We start from the raw sequence: 18,584 nt of genomic DNA on the forward strand, positions 1-18,584 counted from the left end.
GAAACAAGGCCTCTGGTGTTAATATTAGTCTCCCAGTTCTGCTTCTACCCTGCTGCAGTCTGTGACATTAGCTGCAATAACTCCTCCATGGGAAATAAGCCTAACTCTTGCAATAGTATCCTAACCATGTGTGCCCTTAAGTATGTCTTAGAGCATAATCAAACCCTGCTCTAGAATTTCTCTTCTCTTTACGACTTTTCCAGTAAGAATATTGCGTTCCTTACCATTGTTTCTGAGTAGAAAATCTTGCAAACTAGGGCAGTCTAAAACCATACCAAAGGATGATAGTATCCAGTAGTTAGTGCAAGAATGTTTCAACTGCGCCTTGCATCTATATGAAATTTACGAGTATCTAGTATGCTGAGTTTCCAGTAAATATCTCTTTGCAAGAGCGCAGGGCATTGAAGATATCTTTGAGGGTCCTGCTCAGGTCCTGTATAGGAAGGTTGGTGCCACTATACCCTTCAACGCACGTAGTTTTCATCCGGAGCCACCAGTGTCCTCTACAGGCGCTGAGATAGCCATCCTAAAGATAGCATCTATCACCAATGGCCACGCGCAGTATCAGAGTAGAATTCTAGATATATCTAGTGCTACAGTCTTCAACCACACTAAGGAGAGTATCAAGTACATCATTCTCTCTAACACGTGGCTCAAGAATGTCCAAAGACAGCAGGATATTCACCTATTCGTCGACTGCGGAGTAGTTGGCTCGGGAGTCTAGTCAGTGTATGGTTGACCGTCTGGTTTGATGGCATGATAAGAGAATGGTCGCCCTAGAACAAACATTTCTACTCGGGAATTTGCCAAAAAAGGAAGCACTGGTCCTCGCTTTACTAGCGATAAGTTCCGCCAGCTCATCAGTGAGACATTACTATATGTTCCTGACATGAATCACCTGTTCATAGACTTGTGGCCACCACGTCTTTGGAGTAATGACTGCAGTCAATGTAACCCAACGCACGAGCCGCAATGACTCGGGCTGTATATATAAATGGGAAGGCCCATGCGTGTGACGACCATGCCGCAGCGCTTATGCGTCCTGAGAGTGAGGGCACCAATAGCGGCGGCACCTCGAAGGCTTAGATCTGTCTAGTCAATATGCCAATTCATCCTCTGTCTTACTGCAGGACTGAGACGGACGACGAGCGCCGCAATCAGTCAAGAGTATGGTAGTGAAGCTTTGTAGTAATTCCAATGTGGTAAGCATTAAGCGTCAATAAAATGTCTCTAAACCACGTTTAAGGTTCAAGGAGGCAGTGCCAGCAATGGAACAACGGTTATTTAGCCTAGCGAACCCTGCAGTCCAAGAGTCACACGTTTCTCTATTTCCGTCTCGTGTTGAGGCTTGTAGCTAGTGCGTCAGCGAACGGATCGACCACGAAGATTTGATAAGTCAAAACTGAGCTCTGCCAGGACTGATATCCGAACCGATCTTTACTTGGAAGAGGCCAAGCCACTACAAAAGGGGCATTTGATGGGCCTGGAGTCTTGATTTTGCGCCTTGGCGCCTTGCGTTATCGGAGAAAGAAGTGGGCTTTATCCTTAGTTTGGACCTGGCCAAGTCTTCCTAGTCAAGGGTTCAGTGTTTTGCTACGGTTATAGGGATTGGCTACGTTTCATAGTTGGGACATTAAATCTGATCTGCAGTAGGCCACCATAGGCACCAGCTCAGTAGCTTGGACGCATTTTCGATCGTTGCCTGTCATTATCCCCAATCCAGCAAGTGACGCCGAGCGTTGACTCCCGGGAGCAGATCAACAAGAATAATAATAATAGCTTCTTTTGCTGCTTTTTCTGGCCTTTGGCGCCCAGACCGGGCGGGATATCCACCCGTTCCTGGCCAGGCCCACTTGTTCCCTGCACTATTGGACTAAGACTGAATTTTCGCCGTGTTCCTCCGGGCTTAGCGTGATAATCAGAGAAAAGTTCTGACCACGTCTAGGGCTCATTGGCTCGTTTACTGCGCGTAAGATGTAACCTCATTTCCCGCAAGAGCGTCGGACTGTCGGCGGATTGGCCGGGTAAATGTACTAGACAGTAGTCTGTTTGCCAAGGTATTGTGGACTAGACGTGTCTTCTCTTTGAATACTGCCAGTATCTCTTTGGTCTCCTGAAGAAGGCTTGAATGTTTACATGTTGTGAGTTGGATAGCTGGCCTATATTATGGTGTACCTCCACAAGGCTAAAGCACCCTGATTACTGCTGATCTGGTTGTCTCGGACGGAGATATCCTAGTCTAAATATCGACTCTGGTGCGCCGCTGATCCGGATCCAACTCATCTCGTTTAATAATTAGTCCATCTCGCTAGACACTTAGGGGGATAGTGCCAAAGAGGCCCAAGAGTCAAATTTCCACCATTTCCCTTACGGCCATTCAGACGAGGCTGAAATCCCCGCTAAAACACTTGGTTTGACTGGGAGAGGGGCCAAAACATGAGTAGTATCGACAAGAGCCGCAACATCCACCACTAGACAAAGTCTAACAGCCATGTCGCTTCAGCCTGGTCAAGGAGGGCATAGCCTCCATAAGAAGACGAGTTCGCCTTGTCTGTTGCTTTGAGTTTTTTCTTCTTCCCTTTCTGGTTGTCTGTTTGTCCATCACTCGTTTCCCGATCATATATAGATCGTCCATTCTTTTGCAGCCATAATACCACAGTCTACTGCGTCAACGCTATCTTACAGTCGTTCCACTTCCAGTTACTAATTAAAATGCGTCTCTCAATTGCTTCTGTCGTCTCCTGCCTGGCGGCTCTCGCCATGGCCGCTACCAAGCCCGACTACACCAAGGACCCCTCGGGAAATGCCATCGTCAAGCCCGGTCTGAACGAGCAGGTGCCTGCTGGAAAGCCCTACACAATCGAATGGGATCCCACTACCACAGGGCCGATCTCCCTGGTGCTCCTGCGCGGTCCCAGCAACAATGTCCTCCCCATTGCGACCCTGGCCGACAACATCCCCAACTCCGGTAGCTTTTCCTGGACTCCCAGCACCTCCCTCGAGCCCGACACCACCCACTACGGTCTCATGCTGGTTGTCGATGGCACTGGTCAGTACCAGTACTCGACGCAGTTTGGTATCTCCAACCCAGACTACACTGGCTCGTCTTCCAACTCGTCTTCGACGACCACTACCGCGACTGAGACCAAGTCTTCTTCCGTGACGGGGTCTTCTTCTAAGCCCTCGGCCACTGGCACGACTACTGCTACTACTACCGCGACTTCTGGTTCGGCCAGTGCCAACTCCACCACCACCGCCACCACCCCCGCCACCACCTCGGAGACCTCCGCCACTACCCTGGTTACCCAGAGCACCACCAATGCTCCCACCTCGACTGTGGTTGTGACTGTTCCTAACAGCACTGGCGGCTCTTCCGCCGTTTCCTCTGTCTCTCACAGCCACTCCAGCACCCCGTCCCCCTCGGCGACTCTCTCGAATGGAGGGGACCGCAAGGCGATCAGCCTGGGAGCGGTTGTAGTGGGAGCATTCGCAGTGATGGCTTTTTAAGTGATGGGACCGCAGCTCGGGTTGTGCTATGTATGTAGCGTAATAGCTAATGACTTTTCCTGAATATATACCCCTGGACATGAAAATACTACTTATACTACCTCTCGGTACTTTATTGTCGATCATCCATTCATCGTGGGTGGCTCCAGTGACGTCACCATTAGAACTCTGTATCTCCACATTCCATTCTTCATTCTTCGGCATTTGATATATCAATCGGTCGCAATGCAATGGCTTCAGTATAGTGATGTGCCAGATTGACCACAGCAGAATACATGGAACCCTCACAATGCCCTCGCACAGCATCTCCGCACAGCAACTGGCGGACATGCTGCCCACCGGCGTCGCCATCCTCAACCACCGCGACGAAGCCATCTTCACCAACCGCCGATTCCGCGACCTCATGACCAAGTGCGACCCGCGCTGCTTCGATTCCTGGTCCCAATCCATCCATCCCGACGACTACGGCCGCCTCGCGGAAGCCTACCACGATGCCTCCCGCGCCGAGAAGCCCCTCCGCATCGAGTACCGCACCCGCGACCACGACTGTCCCTGGCGCCTGCTCACCCTCAGCCCCATGGGCCCCGACGAGCGCTCCCTCTTCGGCCTCACCACCGCCGGCGGCGCCATCTGCACTATCGCCGACATCACCCAAGAAAAGACCGCCGAGCTCTCCCAGCGGAAAATCGCCGAGGAAGCACAGCAGCGCAAAACACAGCAGGAGCGGTTCATCGACATGATCAGCCACGAGGTGCGGAACCCGCTCTCCGCCATCCTCCACTGCACCGAGGACATTCTCGAAGCGGTACACCGAGCCCGCAAAGGGAAGTGCACCGCTGAGAAGACCCAGGAGACAATCGCCCAAGCCGCCGAGACGATCGGGCTGTGCGTCGCGCACCAGAAGAAGATCGTCGACGACGTGCTGACCTTCTCGAAGGTCGACGCGGGGATGTTGACCCTTACCCCGCGCCGGGTGCAGCCGCGCCGCCAGCTGGCCACCTCGCTGACTATGTTCCGGCCCGAGCTGCGCAAGGAGAACATCGAATTTGAGTACAAGCTGGACTGTTCGTACGAGGAGCAGGGGATTGACTGGGTGATGGCGGACCTGGACCGCATGAGCCAGGTGCTCATCAACCTTGTCTCGAACGCGATCAAATTCACGGCCAAGTCCGGCCGCGAGATGAAGGTGCGTGTGTCGATGGGCGCGTCGCCTACACGGCCCGAGTCTTATCCGCCCAACGTGGTATTCTTCAACTCGGATGAGACCGCGTTAAGGCTGGACAGGACGCAGCAGGCGGAGTGGGGTGACGGGCCGACGGCGTATATCATGGTTGCGGTGCGGGACACGGGGATCGGGATCAGCGATGAAGCGCAGAAGCGGTTGTTTGAGCGGTTTAACCAGGCGACGCCGCGGACGGAGAGCATATATGGAGGCTCGGGGCTGGGGCTGAACGTCAGTCGCCGGCTGTGTCATCTGCACGGGGGCGAGATCGGGGTGAGCTCGAAAGAGGGCGAGGGCAGCACATTTGGCTTCTTCTTTGCCGTCCGCAAAAGCGACGGGGTCGGAGAATCGTCCACCAGTCCGACAGCTGAGATGGACCAGACAAACCGGAAGGTCCAGTCGCTGGGAGATGAGATGACCGACGAGAGCCACCAGATGGCCTCGCCTGCCATTCCGGAGAACCCCGAGGTAACTTATATCGAAGAGATCAATCTCGCCTGCCACAGCGACGAGAGAACGGACCACACGGCCAGAATAGCCGAAGAGACTACTGACAATGAAAGCTCTACATCAAACTCTACAGCAGAGACCCAGCCCAAGGAGGAAAGTGGTGGCAAAACTGACAGCCAACACATCCTCCTCGTCGAGGACAACGTTATCAACCAGCGCGTCCTCTCGCGGAAGCTCCAAGCTCTCGGTTTCAGCGTCACCAATGTCAGTAACGGCCGAGAGGCTCTGGATGCCGTGAAGAATGACCACTTTGACTGCATTCTCATGGATCAGGCCATGCCGGTCATGGACGGCAATTCCGCGACCAAGGCGATACGCGAGTATGAAAAGCAAACGGCGGAGCATACCCCTGTCCTAGGGGTAACGGCGAATGTGAGAGCCGAGCAGAAGGAGGAAATGCTGCAGTCTGGCATGGACGATGTGATCCATAAGCCGTATAAGATGAGTGAGCTGACCGAGAAGATTGAGCATTTGATTCTTAAGGAGTCGGAGTAGGTCACTTGCATTTTGTGTATATCTTGATACCAGGCGTTAGTCGCTTGTAAATGAGGGTATATAGATCACCTAGGCTGCTTTTACTGTTTTGATACACTGTTGTCAACTATGGTCTTCCTTGACCTTGAGTATATAAGAGGTACTATATGTCATCTACCTACATAGCTAATACCACTGTACCTGTTTCTTTTTGGTTATACCCTTGCATCCAAAACAATGAAATATCCGAAGCGACCAGATGGCTCCCTATTTTAAAGCAGTGAAACAAACATCTCTCCAAGAGCTCCCACGAGCACCGTTAGGCTTAATTGCACTCATCCACTTCACAGGTGCTTATGGCCTACGAAATCCCATTTGAAGTCCTAAGTCAAGGCTCGACGGCCTGGTGTTGCTCTAAAGTCTCCCCGTTATTCATGATGGCATTCTCCAACCGAAGCGACTCATAATTTGGTAAGGAGATCCAGAAAAACTTCAGCGTGGAGGAGCAAAATTTTGAAATTCCGGCGAACACCCAAGGAAAACATTCCAATGCAGGTTAACTCTAGGGACATGTATCACATTCCAAACGTAAAAGCATATAAGCTATGAGCAGCTAATGAACAGGTTAAGGAAGCCTTTCTGGAGCTTCACTATATGTCCAAGCTGAGATTCTATCTCTGTCGATTTTCCCAGAGGTATGTTTGCAATCAACCTGCAGTCGTCAAATTCAGCAGCAGGACTGCTGCAACATGAATGAATTCAGATTGAATCTTGGTGCGCGACTATCACTCCCTACCACTCGACCTAGGACTAGCATCCTCCAGGGAAATGTCTATGGGAAGTTTCAAAAGTTTGGTTTCAAAGGGACTTCTTCAGAACCATCCGATCACGGGGAGCTCTTCAGGAAGCCGAGTCATGCAAGGCTATGTCTGACTGTACTCAGCCCCCAACAGAAGTCGAAATAGGGCTAAGGGAAGATCGTAATCTCTCTCACACAAGATGCCAATCTCATTGGGCTTACTAGGACACTAATGTATGATGATGTCTGTAGTGCCCGTCAGCCTGCCCACAGCCTCCCCCCACGTAAAACAAGTCTGCCAAGTGCCGAACTGGGGCAGTTCTGGTTGGGTAAACAACTTCCAACAATGCAAGTGCGAATAGGTCAACACGGCCATCGCATGAGGTGGCGATTGGCGTGGGAGTCGGGGTGCCGTGGGCGGTCATTGCACTGACCTTGATTGTCTGGGCTATATGGGAGAGGAGGGCGCGAATGCAGCATGCTAAATGGGCAATGGCACTGACTACGATAAGCAAAGGCTATGTTCCTCCATATGCAGAAAAGCACGTGGGTGCCAGTGCCTCGCCGCGCCAGCCAGCAGAGCTGACAGCCGAGTCTCAGACGCATGAATTACAGTCGTGATGATGAAAAGAAGCAAATAGAATATCACGTTAAAAGGATGTAATTGTGAACCTTTATAGAGATTACTTGCTCGTCCATGTTTCTTGTTCCTCGGGGTTTATGTGAATGCCTCCTAGCATGCCCCGCTTTTCAGGTCGAAAAGAGGTACCTAAATGGTACGTGTACGTATTTCTGTCAAAGATATTACTCTCGGCTCTCCAATAGTTTTAATCACTGACCGTTGGAATATTCTATAGACACATCAGTCACAATTCTCAATGGTAGCTGCAAGCAGTCCGTCCTGTGCTCACCACACATACGTTGGGACCTCATATATAAAATTTTAATAGCAGCCAGTAGAATTCAGGTAGTATACTGGTACTTAGAATTAAATTCATTTTTCGTTCGATTTCTGAGAATACTTGTAACGTATCAAGCCGTAGCCATCGCGATGAATCTGCTTGGTGCCTCAGGCAGCATTCCTTTACCTCGGCAAGGGATTTCGTCCCGACACAATTACAGCAGCACATCCACCCCGCAGCCAAAGTCTCTGAGCCTCAAGGCTATGGGCAATTTACTCTTCGAACATGTCCGGCCGTCGTAATCGTTCTGCAGTTGCATGCCAAGCATGTCGTCGACGGAAAGTGCGGTGCACCGTTACTGTAACCGGCATTCCCTGCATCAATTGTTCCCAGGATGGAATTAAGTGCACAGTGGCGCAACGACGAGGGACGTATGTACATGCTTATCAAGATAAAATGAAACAAAAAGCATACAAAAGAGCTATCCCTGATTGTTACAGTCAGCAGACAAGGAATCAACCCTTGCGCGAGATCCGCGCGGTACCTCATCCGAGGTCCAGCCCGAAGCAGAACGACCGAACATCCCGAGTCGAATCCGGTGAGACTGTCCGCAGCCACACCGTCTCAAATCTCCCCAGATCCATGTCTCAGTCCGGACGAGCTGTTTCGGAGCCAGCTGCTGCGACAGGGACGGCGACGCCGTATTCCGAGCAAAGCCGGATCGAAGACGAAGAGCGCAGTGCCGCTGACTTTGCCACGGCTTCGCTGGCGCCTCGGGATGCCGACGCAAATGATATGCCAATATACACTGGTATGCTTGCATGACAGAATGCATTCGAAAAAAGCTAACTGTAGTAGGCGAATCTTTGGGATTTTCTGCTGTTTTGGATGTGTTCGCGACACAAGCTGTCCCCAGACATGTCTTCCGGCCGTCGTCGCATCCTAGTCTAACCGCCGAGGATGTCGAGTATCTGAAGTTTAAAGGATGCTTGACATTGCCATCCAGTGACATATGTCGCGGGCTGCTTCGTGCCTATTTCCACCACGTGCACCCTATTCTACCGGTGGTGGATGCTGCGCAGGTATTGAAGTTTGAGCAGCAGCATGACCGACCAGCCGAATGGAACCTGCTACTCTTGTGGAGTATTTTCTTCGTGGCAGCCAATGTCAGTACCTCATCACTGGAATCACATCGTCTCGCTAACTGATCAGTTTATTCCTGCCGAGACTTGCACAGTCGCAGGATACTCTTCCCGGAAAGAAATGAGGGAAGCCATGTACTCTCGGGCAAAGGTACGCTCTCCATTGAGATTTCCACTTCCACTACTTACAGTATTGACAGTGTATGTATAACAACGGCGTGGACGACAAAATCACGCAGATGCAATCAGCCCTGCTGCTCGGATTCTGGCACTCGGAGATGAACAACCACGCCCAGCCGTGGTACTGGACGGGCATTGCAATCAACCTCGGTCAGATCATGGGTCTCCATCGTGATCCCGACGCAATCAGATTCAATCCATCCATCAGCGGTCGCCGACGAGCTCTATGGCGGCGTTTATGGTGGTCCTGTTTCTTTCKAGACCGCTGGCTAAGTCTCACCCTCGGCCGGCCATTGAGGATCAACCTGCTCGATTGTGATCTCCCAATGCCCTCAACAGCGGATGTTCTGAGTGATTTGTCCGAGGTCTCTCCATCGGTGGCAAGTCTGTTCATCCCGGAGGACCTGACTCAGTTGAGCGACTATTGGATTCTCCTGCTGCGGTTGTCGAAGCTTCTGGGCGATGCTCTGACCCTAAGCTATCAGCCGAAAAGACCGAACCCTACTATTGAACAAGTCGAAGCTATGGAGTCCGAGCTACTGATTCTCGAGATTCCGCACGAATGTGGATCTGAGCAGAGTGAGTTGGCACGGTTTGCCGTTTATCACCTGCAGTTACATTATCAGTATGTCAACCTTTCATACTGGTGACCGCAAACTGACTCGAGAAGGGCGTTCCTAATTACATTCTACCGTCCTTTTACAAAACGTCTCCCTGAAGGCGTGCCTCCAATCAATCAGACAGCATATCAGTCGGCAATCCGTGCGAAGGTAGACGCCGCTGCACTGCAGACGAACACCATCCTCGACGCTTTAGCCCGTGAGAAACTCCTCAACTTTGCTGGCCCAATGACGTAGGTTTCCTCTCTACTTTCCCTCTCTACCATGCAACCCTGTCTCTAACCAGATGCAGCCCACCACTCCTCGTCCCCGCCATGCACATCCACCTGCTCAACTGCAAGTCGGACGATCCTCTCACGCGGCAGCTCAGTCTCAACAAACTCGACTTTTGCATGTTGATCCTCAAGGTCATGCAGGACGTGCACACGGTCGCGTCGTATTACCGGGGTATATTCTCCGAGGCGATCCGCCATTTATCATCCACAACGAGCAAGCCAACCGGGCAGGGACCGGTTGTAGTCGAGACGCCGGCGTTTATCCCAGGCGAACCCACAATGGAGACGCTGCTCAGCGGTGATTTTCTGGACGGGTTGATGGACGAGGCGTCGTTTTTCAATTTCTGGGAGCCACTCAGTAATATGTGATCGAAGACACAATGCATCTATCTTGTTCTATAAGTCTATATAGTCTATATACAATTCTCATCTATATACAAATGCTACGCATCCGACTTGTGGGGCCACTTAACCCTCCTCTCAGCCCTCACATACAGATTATTCGGCCTAATCAACTGAAACATCGGATCGTACTCAATGGGGCCATCGCCCTCCCGCGTAAACTTATACCGATAGATCAACTTGGGCAGGAAGACTTTGATCTCCTGCAGCGCGAAATTGAACCCGATGCACATGCGCGGCCCCATCGCAAAAGGGATATACGCCGCCTTGTGCCGCTGCTTCACCTTGTCCGTGTCCCACCGGTCTGGGTCGAAGCGCGCGGGATTATCCCAGATGGCAGGGTTATTGTGGATGTGATGCAGGGCGGGGATGACGACTGCGTCTTGGGGGATTTTGTACCCCCCTGGTAGGATTAGGTCGAGCTTGGCGGTGCGGCCGGGCTGGAAGGAGGGGTTATGCCGGCGCTGCGTTTCCTTGATGTACTTGTCTAGGAAGGTGAGTTTATCGGTGAAGTCGGCTGTGATCTCCGTGTTGTCATCGAAGCCGTGGTCGACAAGTTCCTGGAGCAGACGGTCCTGCATGCCGGGGTACGTGACCAGGCCGTAGATAAGCCAGGAAAGGAGCGAGCTGGTCGTCGTGAAGCCGGCGCCAGTGGCTACGACGAGGGCCCAGACGAGACTGGACTTGGGCAGTTTCTCGCCTTTGTTGTCTGTCGCGCGGATGGCATAGTCTGTCGCTGTCAGCAGCGCTCGCTCAAGGGGCGGGTGTAATATACTCACCAACCATGTTGGCCGCTTGCAGCGCGGCATCCTGCAAGGGTAGATCCTCGACGCCTCCCCGCTGCGCATTCTGCACCGATTCCTCAACCAGTTGCATGATGCGCGCCTTAGTGTCCTTCAGACGCTTGGGATCCCCGAATGGCAAACTGGCGTACCAGTCCCCCTTGGACGTGACCTTCTTGTTCAGTGACAGCACCTCCGCGATCAAGTGCACCATCTCGTGGATCGGCGCATCCGCTGAAGAGAAATGCTCAAAGTCCAGCCCTAGCGTCAGTTTGCCCACAGCCTGAGACCCCAGCTTCAGCATGTACTGGTACACGTTCCAGGCCTCGCCCCGCTCATCCAGCAGATCGAATATCGTGCATGCATCCTCGACGCTCTTTTGCATGGTGGGTGCGTAGTGTCGGACGGCCTTGGGGCCTAATGCAGGCGGGAGGAATTTGTGCGCAACCCGCCATTCGGGGGTATCTGTGTCTCCTAGGAACACGCCCGCGGAGGGAGTCTTGAGCGAGTACAGCGGGTGCGCCTCGTTGATTTTCTTGGTGAAAAAGTCGGATTCGTTGAAGACGATGGCGGAGAGGACGGGGTCGTTTGTCTGGTAGACTGTGCGGCCCAGAGTATTGGTCTTGATTAGGGGGCCGTACTGCTCGAAGAGACGTTGGTGGTTGCCCAGGTGGTCTGGGAAGACCTGGAAGAAGTTGCCAAAGAAGGGGAGGCCGTTGGGCGAGGGGGCGTCCCGGACGGCATGGCCGTCGATAGTGATGGCGACGGGAGTTGTGGATGAGATGATCTCGTTGATATCACTGAGGTAGATGTCTTGTCCGGAGAATTCGATCCCTAGGAGAGTCAGTGCCGTCAACGAACATTGGAGTTAAACTTACCACTCGGTTCGACAATGGCAAAGTGAGAAGCAATCAGATGCTTCAAGCCCTCGAGATCGGTGGTACCGTCAAGCGAGATTGTCCTCGCTGACGAGATCGGTTCACCCAGAAGGTAAAACTGTTGTGATGGCATTTTGGTAGCTCCTCTTTAGGCTTGGTCGTTCACTGATAGAGGCCTAGAGACTGTCCCTGATCCTGCTGACAGCTTATATACAAGTATTGACAGCCCGACATAGAATTACTCACGGATAGCATTGACAAGATCTGTATACTCGGCCGGCATGCCGCGGGCGTATTTATAGAACAGACATTCCGATTGGCTAAATTACCTCGGTATTCATCATCGCTCCACTGATCTACGTGCTTGCCGTAATTTCCAGTGGCAATGCCAGGCACGTTCTTAGTCAATGGCCAATAGGGTGAATAGGATAGAAATAAAGTAGGAGATAACGAGAACAAAGTAATTTCCAGCCGAATAGCCGTTGCCGAAATGATGAGGCAAAGCCGAGAAAGGCAATATAATGGACAGGAGTATATCATTCCTCCCAGCCCGTCTAGGGCCTATTGAGCACTTGAAACGAACAAGTCTCTTTTCCATACCACTACAGAGCATTCATAATGTCTGAATTAACAGTCGAAGATGTCGCAAGCCACAAAACCCGTGATGACCTCTGGGTGATCATTCACGGCAAAGGTACGCCCGGCTCTATCTGGTCTATCCAGCAGTGCTAACTTGTCTAGTTTACGACATCACCAAGTACATTCGGGATCATCCAGGCGGTGCAGATGTGCTGCTGGATGTTGCCGGCACTGATGCGACCGCCGCGTACGAGGATGTTGGACACTCGGAGGATGCGGACGAAATCATGCAGACCTATTTGGTGGGAACGTTGAAAGACGCAACGCAGTTTGTGCGCAAGTCGGCCGTGCGTGTTATCCAACCGACTTCACTGCCGGTAGGAGAAAGCAACAGCTCGTCTTGGGTTCGCAAAGTTGCTGCCGCCGGCTCAGCGGCTGGGTTCCTGAGCCTGTTATACTACGTCTCTTCTCGGCGTGGACCCTCGCAACTCCCCCACGCTCTTCAACACATACAAGCATATCTGCCCGATCTGCACCGCCTGTTGCCGTCAGCCATGACTGGCATGCGCCTGCCGCACGGGGGTTTCGTCAATGGATTCGCAGCCGCAGCCCTGCTCTCCACTATCATCGGCGGCGTCGTTGGAGTCAAACTTTCGAAACTGGCGCAGATCGACTCCGGCTTCACTCGATACCCACCTCGCATCAAGAGCAAGCCGAGCCCCAAGGCAGACCCGCACAGCATTCCTGGCTTCCTCAACCCCAAAGACTACAAGACGCTCCCTCTCGTGCAGAAAGATCTCCTAGCACCCAACGTCTACCGGTTCGTCTTCAAGCTGCCAACTCCCACAGATATCGTCGGCCTCCCAGTCGGCCAGCATGTCGCCATCAAAGCCACCGTCAACGGACAATCCGTCTCGCGATCCTACACACCAACCTCCAACAACCTCGACCGCGGCTACCTGGAGCTCGTCATCAAATGTTACCCGGACGGTCTGCTGACTGGCCAATACCTCGCCAACCTACAAGTCGGCGAGAAAGTACACTTCCGCGGCCCCAAAGGCGCAATGAAGTACAAGCGCAACCTGTGCAAGAAAATCGGCATGATCGCCGGTGGGACTGGCATCACGCCCATGTACCAGCTCATCCGGGCAATCTGCGAAGACGACAGAGATACCACCGAGATCAGCTTGGTATATGCCAACCGCAGCGAGGGGGATATTCTGCTCCGCGAGGAGCTGGAGGCGTTTGCGCGCAGGTACCCCAAGCAGTTCCGGATCTACTATATGCTTGATATTGCCCCGGAGAATTGGAAGTATGGCAAGGGGTATGTGACGCCTGAGGTGATGGCAGCTAGGTTGCCTAAGCCGGCGGCTGATACGAAGATCTTCCTGTGTGGTCCGCCGGGGATGGTTAATGCTGCGAAGAAGGGCCTTGTCTCGCTGGGCTTCGAGGCGCCAGGAGCAGTGGGCAAAATGACGGATCAGATCTTTTGTTTTTAGCTTATAGTTGTTGGTGATTGTCTGCATGTGTATAATAGAGAATAAATAGTATGTCTTTACAGCATTAGACTTGGTTAATTTTCACTGTGTGCTACACTGAGCTTTACTATACTATCATAACTAAGTCCGTGGGACGACATCTACGTGATGTTTGTGGTCAATGTGGAAGGTTATTCATTCAATTTTGGAAGTACAGCAAAAGATAAGCTAAATATATCTACATACTATTTCTAATATTGGTCATGAACATACGCTGAGATGCTGAAGATGGATCCAGGATGCTCCGCGGAGGATTCTCGGCGAGTATCCCATGGATCCAGTTAACGACGGCTTCCCGAATATCGGGAAAAGCGGCAAGAGTACTTGAATTATTCACGGAGTGGATATTATGAGGAGAGACGCAATATATGGCTCATCGCCACGGATGGATGGGGCGAGGTGCACAATAGTCAGTAGCCAGTATATCCTGCTTGTGTTCTCCAACGAGTCCATTGAGAGACTGAAGAAGCTGGGTACCAAGCAGCCAAAGTCCGTAAAGCGTAGGGTATTCCCCAGTGACTGAAAAGTGATCACCCGGACTTCTACATGTATATCGAGAGGAGTGTAACAGTTATACACCTTGTCTGAACATAACCCTGATAGAGTTTGGCTGGCGTGACGACGTTATCCAGAGACTCTGTGTCGTCAAGCTTTCCGGCCCGATAGACAGCTTCATCGGCATGCCGTGTACCGCGGCAATCTATCCAATCGGATTTGGAAGCTTATCTCGGGGGAAGTATTCCTTGGATCGTGCAACCGGTTGCTAGAGGGCATTGCTATTATTGTCCCTCGGAATGCGTAACAAAGAACTAGATTGCGTCTCGTGCGGATCCCACGGCTGCGGATAGTTCTCAATCTGCAGAATGGATACCGTCCGGCACGCTGTCTCGAAATCTGTCGTCATTCGTCATGGAGATATGCCGGGAGATATGGCTATGGCGAATGGGTCCGCACATAAATGCCCTTGATTTCCGTTCTTCTGTATAGCTTTTTCTACCAGACTCGAACATTCATACTATCTTCTGAGCATATACGCAGCTTACAATGCATCCAACGTGGCAGCCCCCAAAGAACTATCGTCAACGCCCTGTCGCCATTCTCGGTGCAGGCGTGCTCGGTCGTAGACTCGGTATGCCCGTTCTCACATTAAGTGTCCAAGACAAAACTAACTTGTACAGCCTGCATCTGGGCCTCAGCAGGTTACAATGTCCAAGTCCGCGATCCGAGTCCTCAGCAGCGTACAGACTGCCTAGCCTACATCAGAGATAACGTGGCCTCGTATGCCGAGAGCACAGGCCAGAAGCCGGGAGCAGTAGAGACAACAGAGGGCCTGGAGGAAGCAGTGCACAATGCCTGGCTGGTCATCGAGGCCGTGCCGGAGAAGATCCAGCTCAAGATCGACACGTTCGCGGAACTCGATACCCTCGCGCCGCGTGACTGTATCCTGGCATCGAACTCCTCGTCGTACAAGTCTTCCGAGATGCTTGAGAAGGTGTCAGGGGCGACAAAACGCCGGATCCTGAATATGCACTACTACATGCCGCCGCAATGTATGATCGTCGAGCTCATGACGGATGGGTATACGGCGGAAGAGATCTTTCCGTTTATGGTTGAGCGGTCCAAGGAGGCTGCGACGGTTCCGTATGTTGCTAGGAAGGAATCGACTGGGTTTATCTTCAATCGTCTGTGGGCGGCTGTCAAGCGGGAGGTGCTGACGATCCTGGCGGAGGAGGTCTCGGTACCGGAGGAGATTGACTCGATGTGGCAGGAGATGTTTGTCAAGGGAGGGTCCTTGCCTTGCAAGACGATGGACGGTGCGTATTCCCTTTGCTTCTAGCAGCTGTATCTGACGAACGACAGCTGTCGGCCTTGATACCGTCGCGTTTATCGAAAGCCATTACGTTGCAGAGCGAGGTCTCTCATCCGAGAAGACCGTCGACTTTCTCAAGGAGAACTATCTCTCCCAGGGTAAGCTCGGCAACAAGTGTGCAAGCGGTGGTCTTTATCCTGCAGCACCACCTGCGACAAATACCACTGCCCAAACCAAAATCATCGCCCTCGATCTAGGTCTGTCGGCCCCCACCCCCGGTTTCAACGTGGGCCAGATCGTCGAATTCTCGGCCGACGGAAAGCTTCAACAAGTACTAGTCAAGGACCAAGCCCTGCCAGACGGCTTGGCAATTGATTCTGCCGCTAAACGCATGTTCTGGACCAACATGGGTATACCAGGCAAGGACGACGGGGCCGTCTACTCTGCCAACCTTGACGGTTCAGATATCAAGGCGCTTGTGGAACCGGGCACAATCAACACCCCAAAGCAGCTGGCACTGGATCAGTCTGCTCACAAAATCTACTTCTCTGACCGGGAAGGACTACGCGTATTCCGCTGCAACTACGACGGGAGTGGACTTGAGATAATCATCCAAACTGGCAAATACCAACAACCCGGAGACATGCAGGACGCCACAAAGTGGTGTGTTGGCATTGCTGTTGCTCCCCGTTTCGGCAAGTTTTACTGGACGCAAAAGGGACCTTCGAAGGGCGACAAGGGCAGGATCTTCTGTGCTAATATTGACATGCCCCAAGGTCGGACTGCCACGACTAGAGACGATATCCGTTGTCTCCTGGAGGATCTGCCGGAACCCATTGATTTGGAGATGGACGAGGAATCTGGCAGGTTGTACTGGACAGATCGCGGCGAGCTTCCTTTTGGAAACTCGTTGAATCGTGCCTTGCTGAACGAGGCCGGTTCGGAGGTCGAACGGACTGGTCGTCTGGGTTATGAGGTCCTCACACGGAATCTGAACGAGGCAATCGGTCTGAAGTTGGATCTGAAACATGGTCATATCTACTTGACCGATCTTGGGGGCAGCGTTTACCGGACGGACGCGGACGGGAAGCAGAAGGTGCAGTTGTATTCGGATGAGAACCGTGCTTTTACCGGGATTGCTTTAATTTAGACCACATGTATCATTTGCAACATTGAGCCTGATAGAGTACAATTAGACTGTCCTTTCACTTTATATCCTTCCATGTATAGTCTACACGTCGTTTCTAGTCGTTATGAATCTTACTCTATACATGTATTGCCTTATGGCGTTCACAAAAGCATGGATCGAGAAACATACTTTTATGTGCCCATGATTTAACAAATAGATCCACGATTGAGGGGCAATATCACGAGCCTTGGATGAGCATAAATGAATACGAAAGAGCCGCTTTTAGCCTGCTTGTTCCAGCATAGCTCTCCCGGCGGAGATTCTAGCCTCCAATAACGGTTATCGGAACTCAGCCACCAGGTTGTAGCCTACCATAATCGCCAGTAGACGCTTAACGCGACTACATAAGTCGCATTTTGACCCAAATCACACTCCCATGCAAACGCAAGACTTCGATGACCATGGCAGGCCCTTTCCTAGATACACTTCCTGTTGAGCTCCTGGCTGAGATCAGCAGCTATTTATGCGCCATTTGCTGCGGAACATATCCCTACAGCCTGAGCCAGAAGCACCTCTCTAGACTCAGTCGGACATGTCGGCGGCTTCGAGATGTCTGCCAACCGCTTCTGTTCGACCACTACTACCATTCTTCCCAGCCCATGACGCGTCTTCTTTCTTTCCTCCGCACACTGGATGCCCGCCCTGATCTCGCAAAGTGCGTGACTAGTCTAGATTTCCTCGAGCCGGGCCAAGCTGAGAACCTCGACAACGAAGATCGACAGCTGGTGGAGAGCTGCATCGCCAAACTTGGTCAGCCCCCATTGCCGGCTGACTGGCACGACTACATCGGCGTGGAAAGACGACTCCTTGCAGCGGAACTTGTGATCGCGTCGTGTCCTAACATCGAGGTCCTCAAGGTGCCCATGAATCCAGAATTGATGGTGAGCGTGCTTGCCTCGCTTCCGAAGGAATTTGTCTTTGCAAAGTTGAAAAAGCTAGATGTTCGGCTTTTCTATATCAGCGGCGACCACTTTGCTATTGATTACGGGAAGATCAGCGGGCTGTTGCATGCGTCGCCGAATCTGGAGTATCTCCATATTCCCTCCATTGAGATGTTTTACCCCGGCGAAGCGGGAGTACCTAGCCTGGAGAAGCTGACGGATCTCGATCTCGATGAGACCGCGCCGCCGCCGTATTTTCTCAACTGTGTTTTGGAGGCGTGCCCCAGTCTGCAAAAGTTCCGCCTGCATTGGGTCTATTCGGACGGATACGACGAAGATTCCGAAGAATGGTCGCCTCTGGACGGATGGCGGGCCCTGCAACGTGTCCAGAGCTCTGTCCGCGAGATCATCTTCGAGACTAACATTGAGTTCCCGGACGATGATAACGTTGAAGAAGGTGTCTCGACGCTGCAAGACTTTGCGCGGTTGGAGATCCTCGAAGTCGGTGGCACCGCTCTGCAGGCTCTGTACAAAGTCTGGGCGCATCATAACCGCCACTCGAGTACGGAACAATTCGTATACCAGGTGTTTCCCTCTACCATCACGGACCTTTCTATCTGGGACCCGGATGCATCGTTAATCGAGGTTGTCCGCCTTCTCAATCGTGAGACTGCTCGCGAGCAGTATCCCCATTTAGCTAGGATAAACATTTCTCAGTCAGAGCATCTGTCGGGATGGGGGTTTGATGTGGCACAATGGCAAGAAGCCGTTGACAGACGAGAGTTTGAGGAGTTTGAGCGTTCAACGATAGACTTGCGCATCCAACTGCCGACAATTCTTGATTACCCTGATGCCCAGTACGTCTTTTAGATAGATGCAGCACTCTCAATATAT

General features: G+C 52.2%; 7 protein-coding genes across 7 annotated transcripts; 6 read left to right on the plus strand and 1 right to left on the minus strand.

Moving 5' to 3' along the window:
* Positions 1 to 2,760: 2,760 nt before the first annotated feature.
* Positions 2,761 to 3,507, plus strand: Asppvi_004804 (GPI anchored serine-threonine rich family protein; the record flags this gene model as incomplete). The annotated part of the gene is made up of 1 exon (XM_043300745.1): positions 2,761 to 3,507. One exon carries the CDS (start codon positions 2,761 to 2,763, stop codon positions 3,505 to 3,507), a length of 747 nt encoding a protein of 248 aa, XP_043156680.1.
* A 289-nt stretch (positions 3,508 to 3,796) lies between these two features.
* Asppvi_004805 (putative sensor histidine kinase/response regulator) lies at positions 3,797 to 5,734 on the plus strand (the record flags this gene model as incomplete). The annotated part of the gene is made up of 1 exon (XM_043300746.1): positions 3,797 to 5,734. One exon carries the CDS (start codon positions 3,797 to 3,799, stop codon positions 5,732 to 5,734), a length of 1,938 nt encoding a protein of 645 aa, XP_043156681.1.
* A 2,136-nt stretch (positions 5,735 to 7,870) lies between these two features.
* On the plus strand, positions 7,871 to 10,000 carry Asppvi_004806 (fungal specific transcription factor domain-containing protein; the record flags this gene model as incomplete). The annotated part of the gene is made up of 6 exons (XM_043300747.1): positions 7,871 to 8,225; positions 8,273 to 8,580; positions 8,627 to 8,707; positions 8,757 to 9,361; positions 9,407 to 9,589; positions 9,649 to 10,000. The coding sequence occupies 6 exons, from the start codon at positions 7,871 to 7,873 to the stop codon at positions 9,998 to 10,000; spliced, it is 1,884 nt and encodes a 627-aa protein (XP_043156682.1).
* A 74-nt stretch (positions 10,001 to 10,074) lies between these two features.
* Positions 10,075 to 11,826, minus strand: Asppvi_004807 (cytochrome P450; the record flags this gene model as incomplete). The annotated part of the gene is made up of 3 exons (XM_043300748.1): positions 10,075 to 10,763; positions 10,813 to 11,649; positions 11,694 to 11,826. The coding sequence occupies 3 exons, from the start codon at positions 11,824 to 11,826 to the stop codon at positions 10,075 to 10,077; spliced, it is 1,659 nt and encodes a 552-aa protein (XP_043156683.1).
* Positions 11,827 to 12,311: 485 nt separating this feature from the next.
* On the plus strand, positions 12,312 to 13,771 carry Asppvi_004808 (putative cytochrome b5 reductase; the record flags this gene model as incomplete). Its single annotated transcript, XM_043300749.1, has 2 exons — positions 12,312 to 12,387; positions 12,435 to 13,771. 2 exons carry the CDS (start codon positions 12,312 to 12,314, stop codon positions 13,769 to 13,771), a joined length of 1,413 nt encoding a protein of 470 aa, XP_043156684.1.
* A 1,083-nt stretch (positions 13,772 to 14,854) lies between these two features.
* On the plus strand, positions 14,855 to 16,770 carry Asppvi_004809 (putative 3-hydroxyacyl-CoA dehydrogenase; the record flags this gene model as incomplete). The annotated part of the gene is made up of 3 exons (XM_043300750.1): positions 14,855 to 14,939; positions 14,989 to 15,624; positions 15,671 to 16,770. The coding sequence occupies 3 exons, from the start codon at positions 14,855 to 14,857 to the stop codon at positions 16,768 to 16,770; spliced, it is 1,821 nt and encodes a 606-aa protein (XP_043156685.1).
* A 638-nt stretch (positions 16,771 to 17,408) lies between these two features.
* Positions 17,409 to 18,560, plus strand: Asppvi_004810 (uncharacterized protein; the record flags this gene model as incomplete). Its single annotated transcript, XM_043300751.1, has 1 exon — positions 17,409 to 18,560. One exon carries the CDS (start codon positions 17,409 to 17,411, stop codon positions 18,558 to 18,560), a length of 1,152 nt encoding a protein of 383 aa, XP_043156686.1.
* Between the last annotated feature and the right edge of the window lie 24 nt (positions 18,561 to 18,584).

The sequence above is a fragment of the Aspergillus pseudoviridinutans genome (assembly GCF_018340605.1).
Source record: "Aspergillus pseudoviridinutans IFM 55266 DNA, scaffold_3, whole genome shotgun sequence".
NCBI classification, from domain to species: domain Eukaryota; kingdom Fungi; phylum Ascomycota; class Eurotiomycetes; order Eurotiales; family Aspergillaceae; genus Aspergillus; species Aspergillus pseudoviridinutans.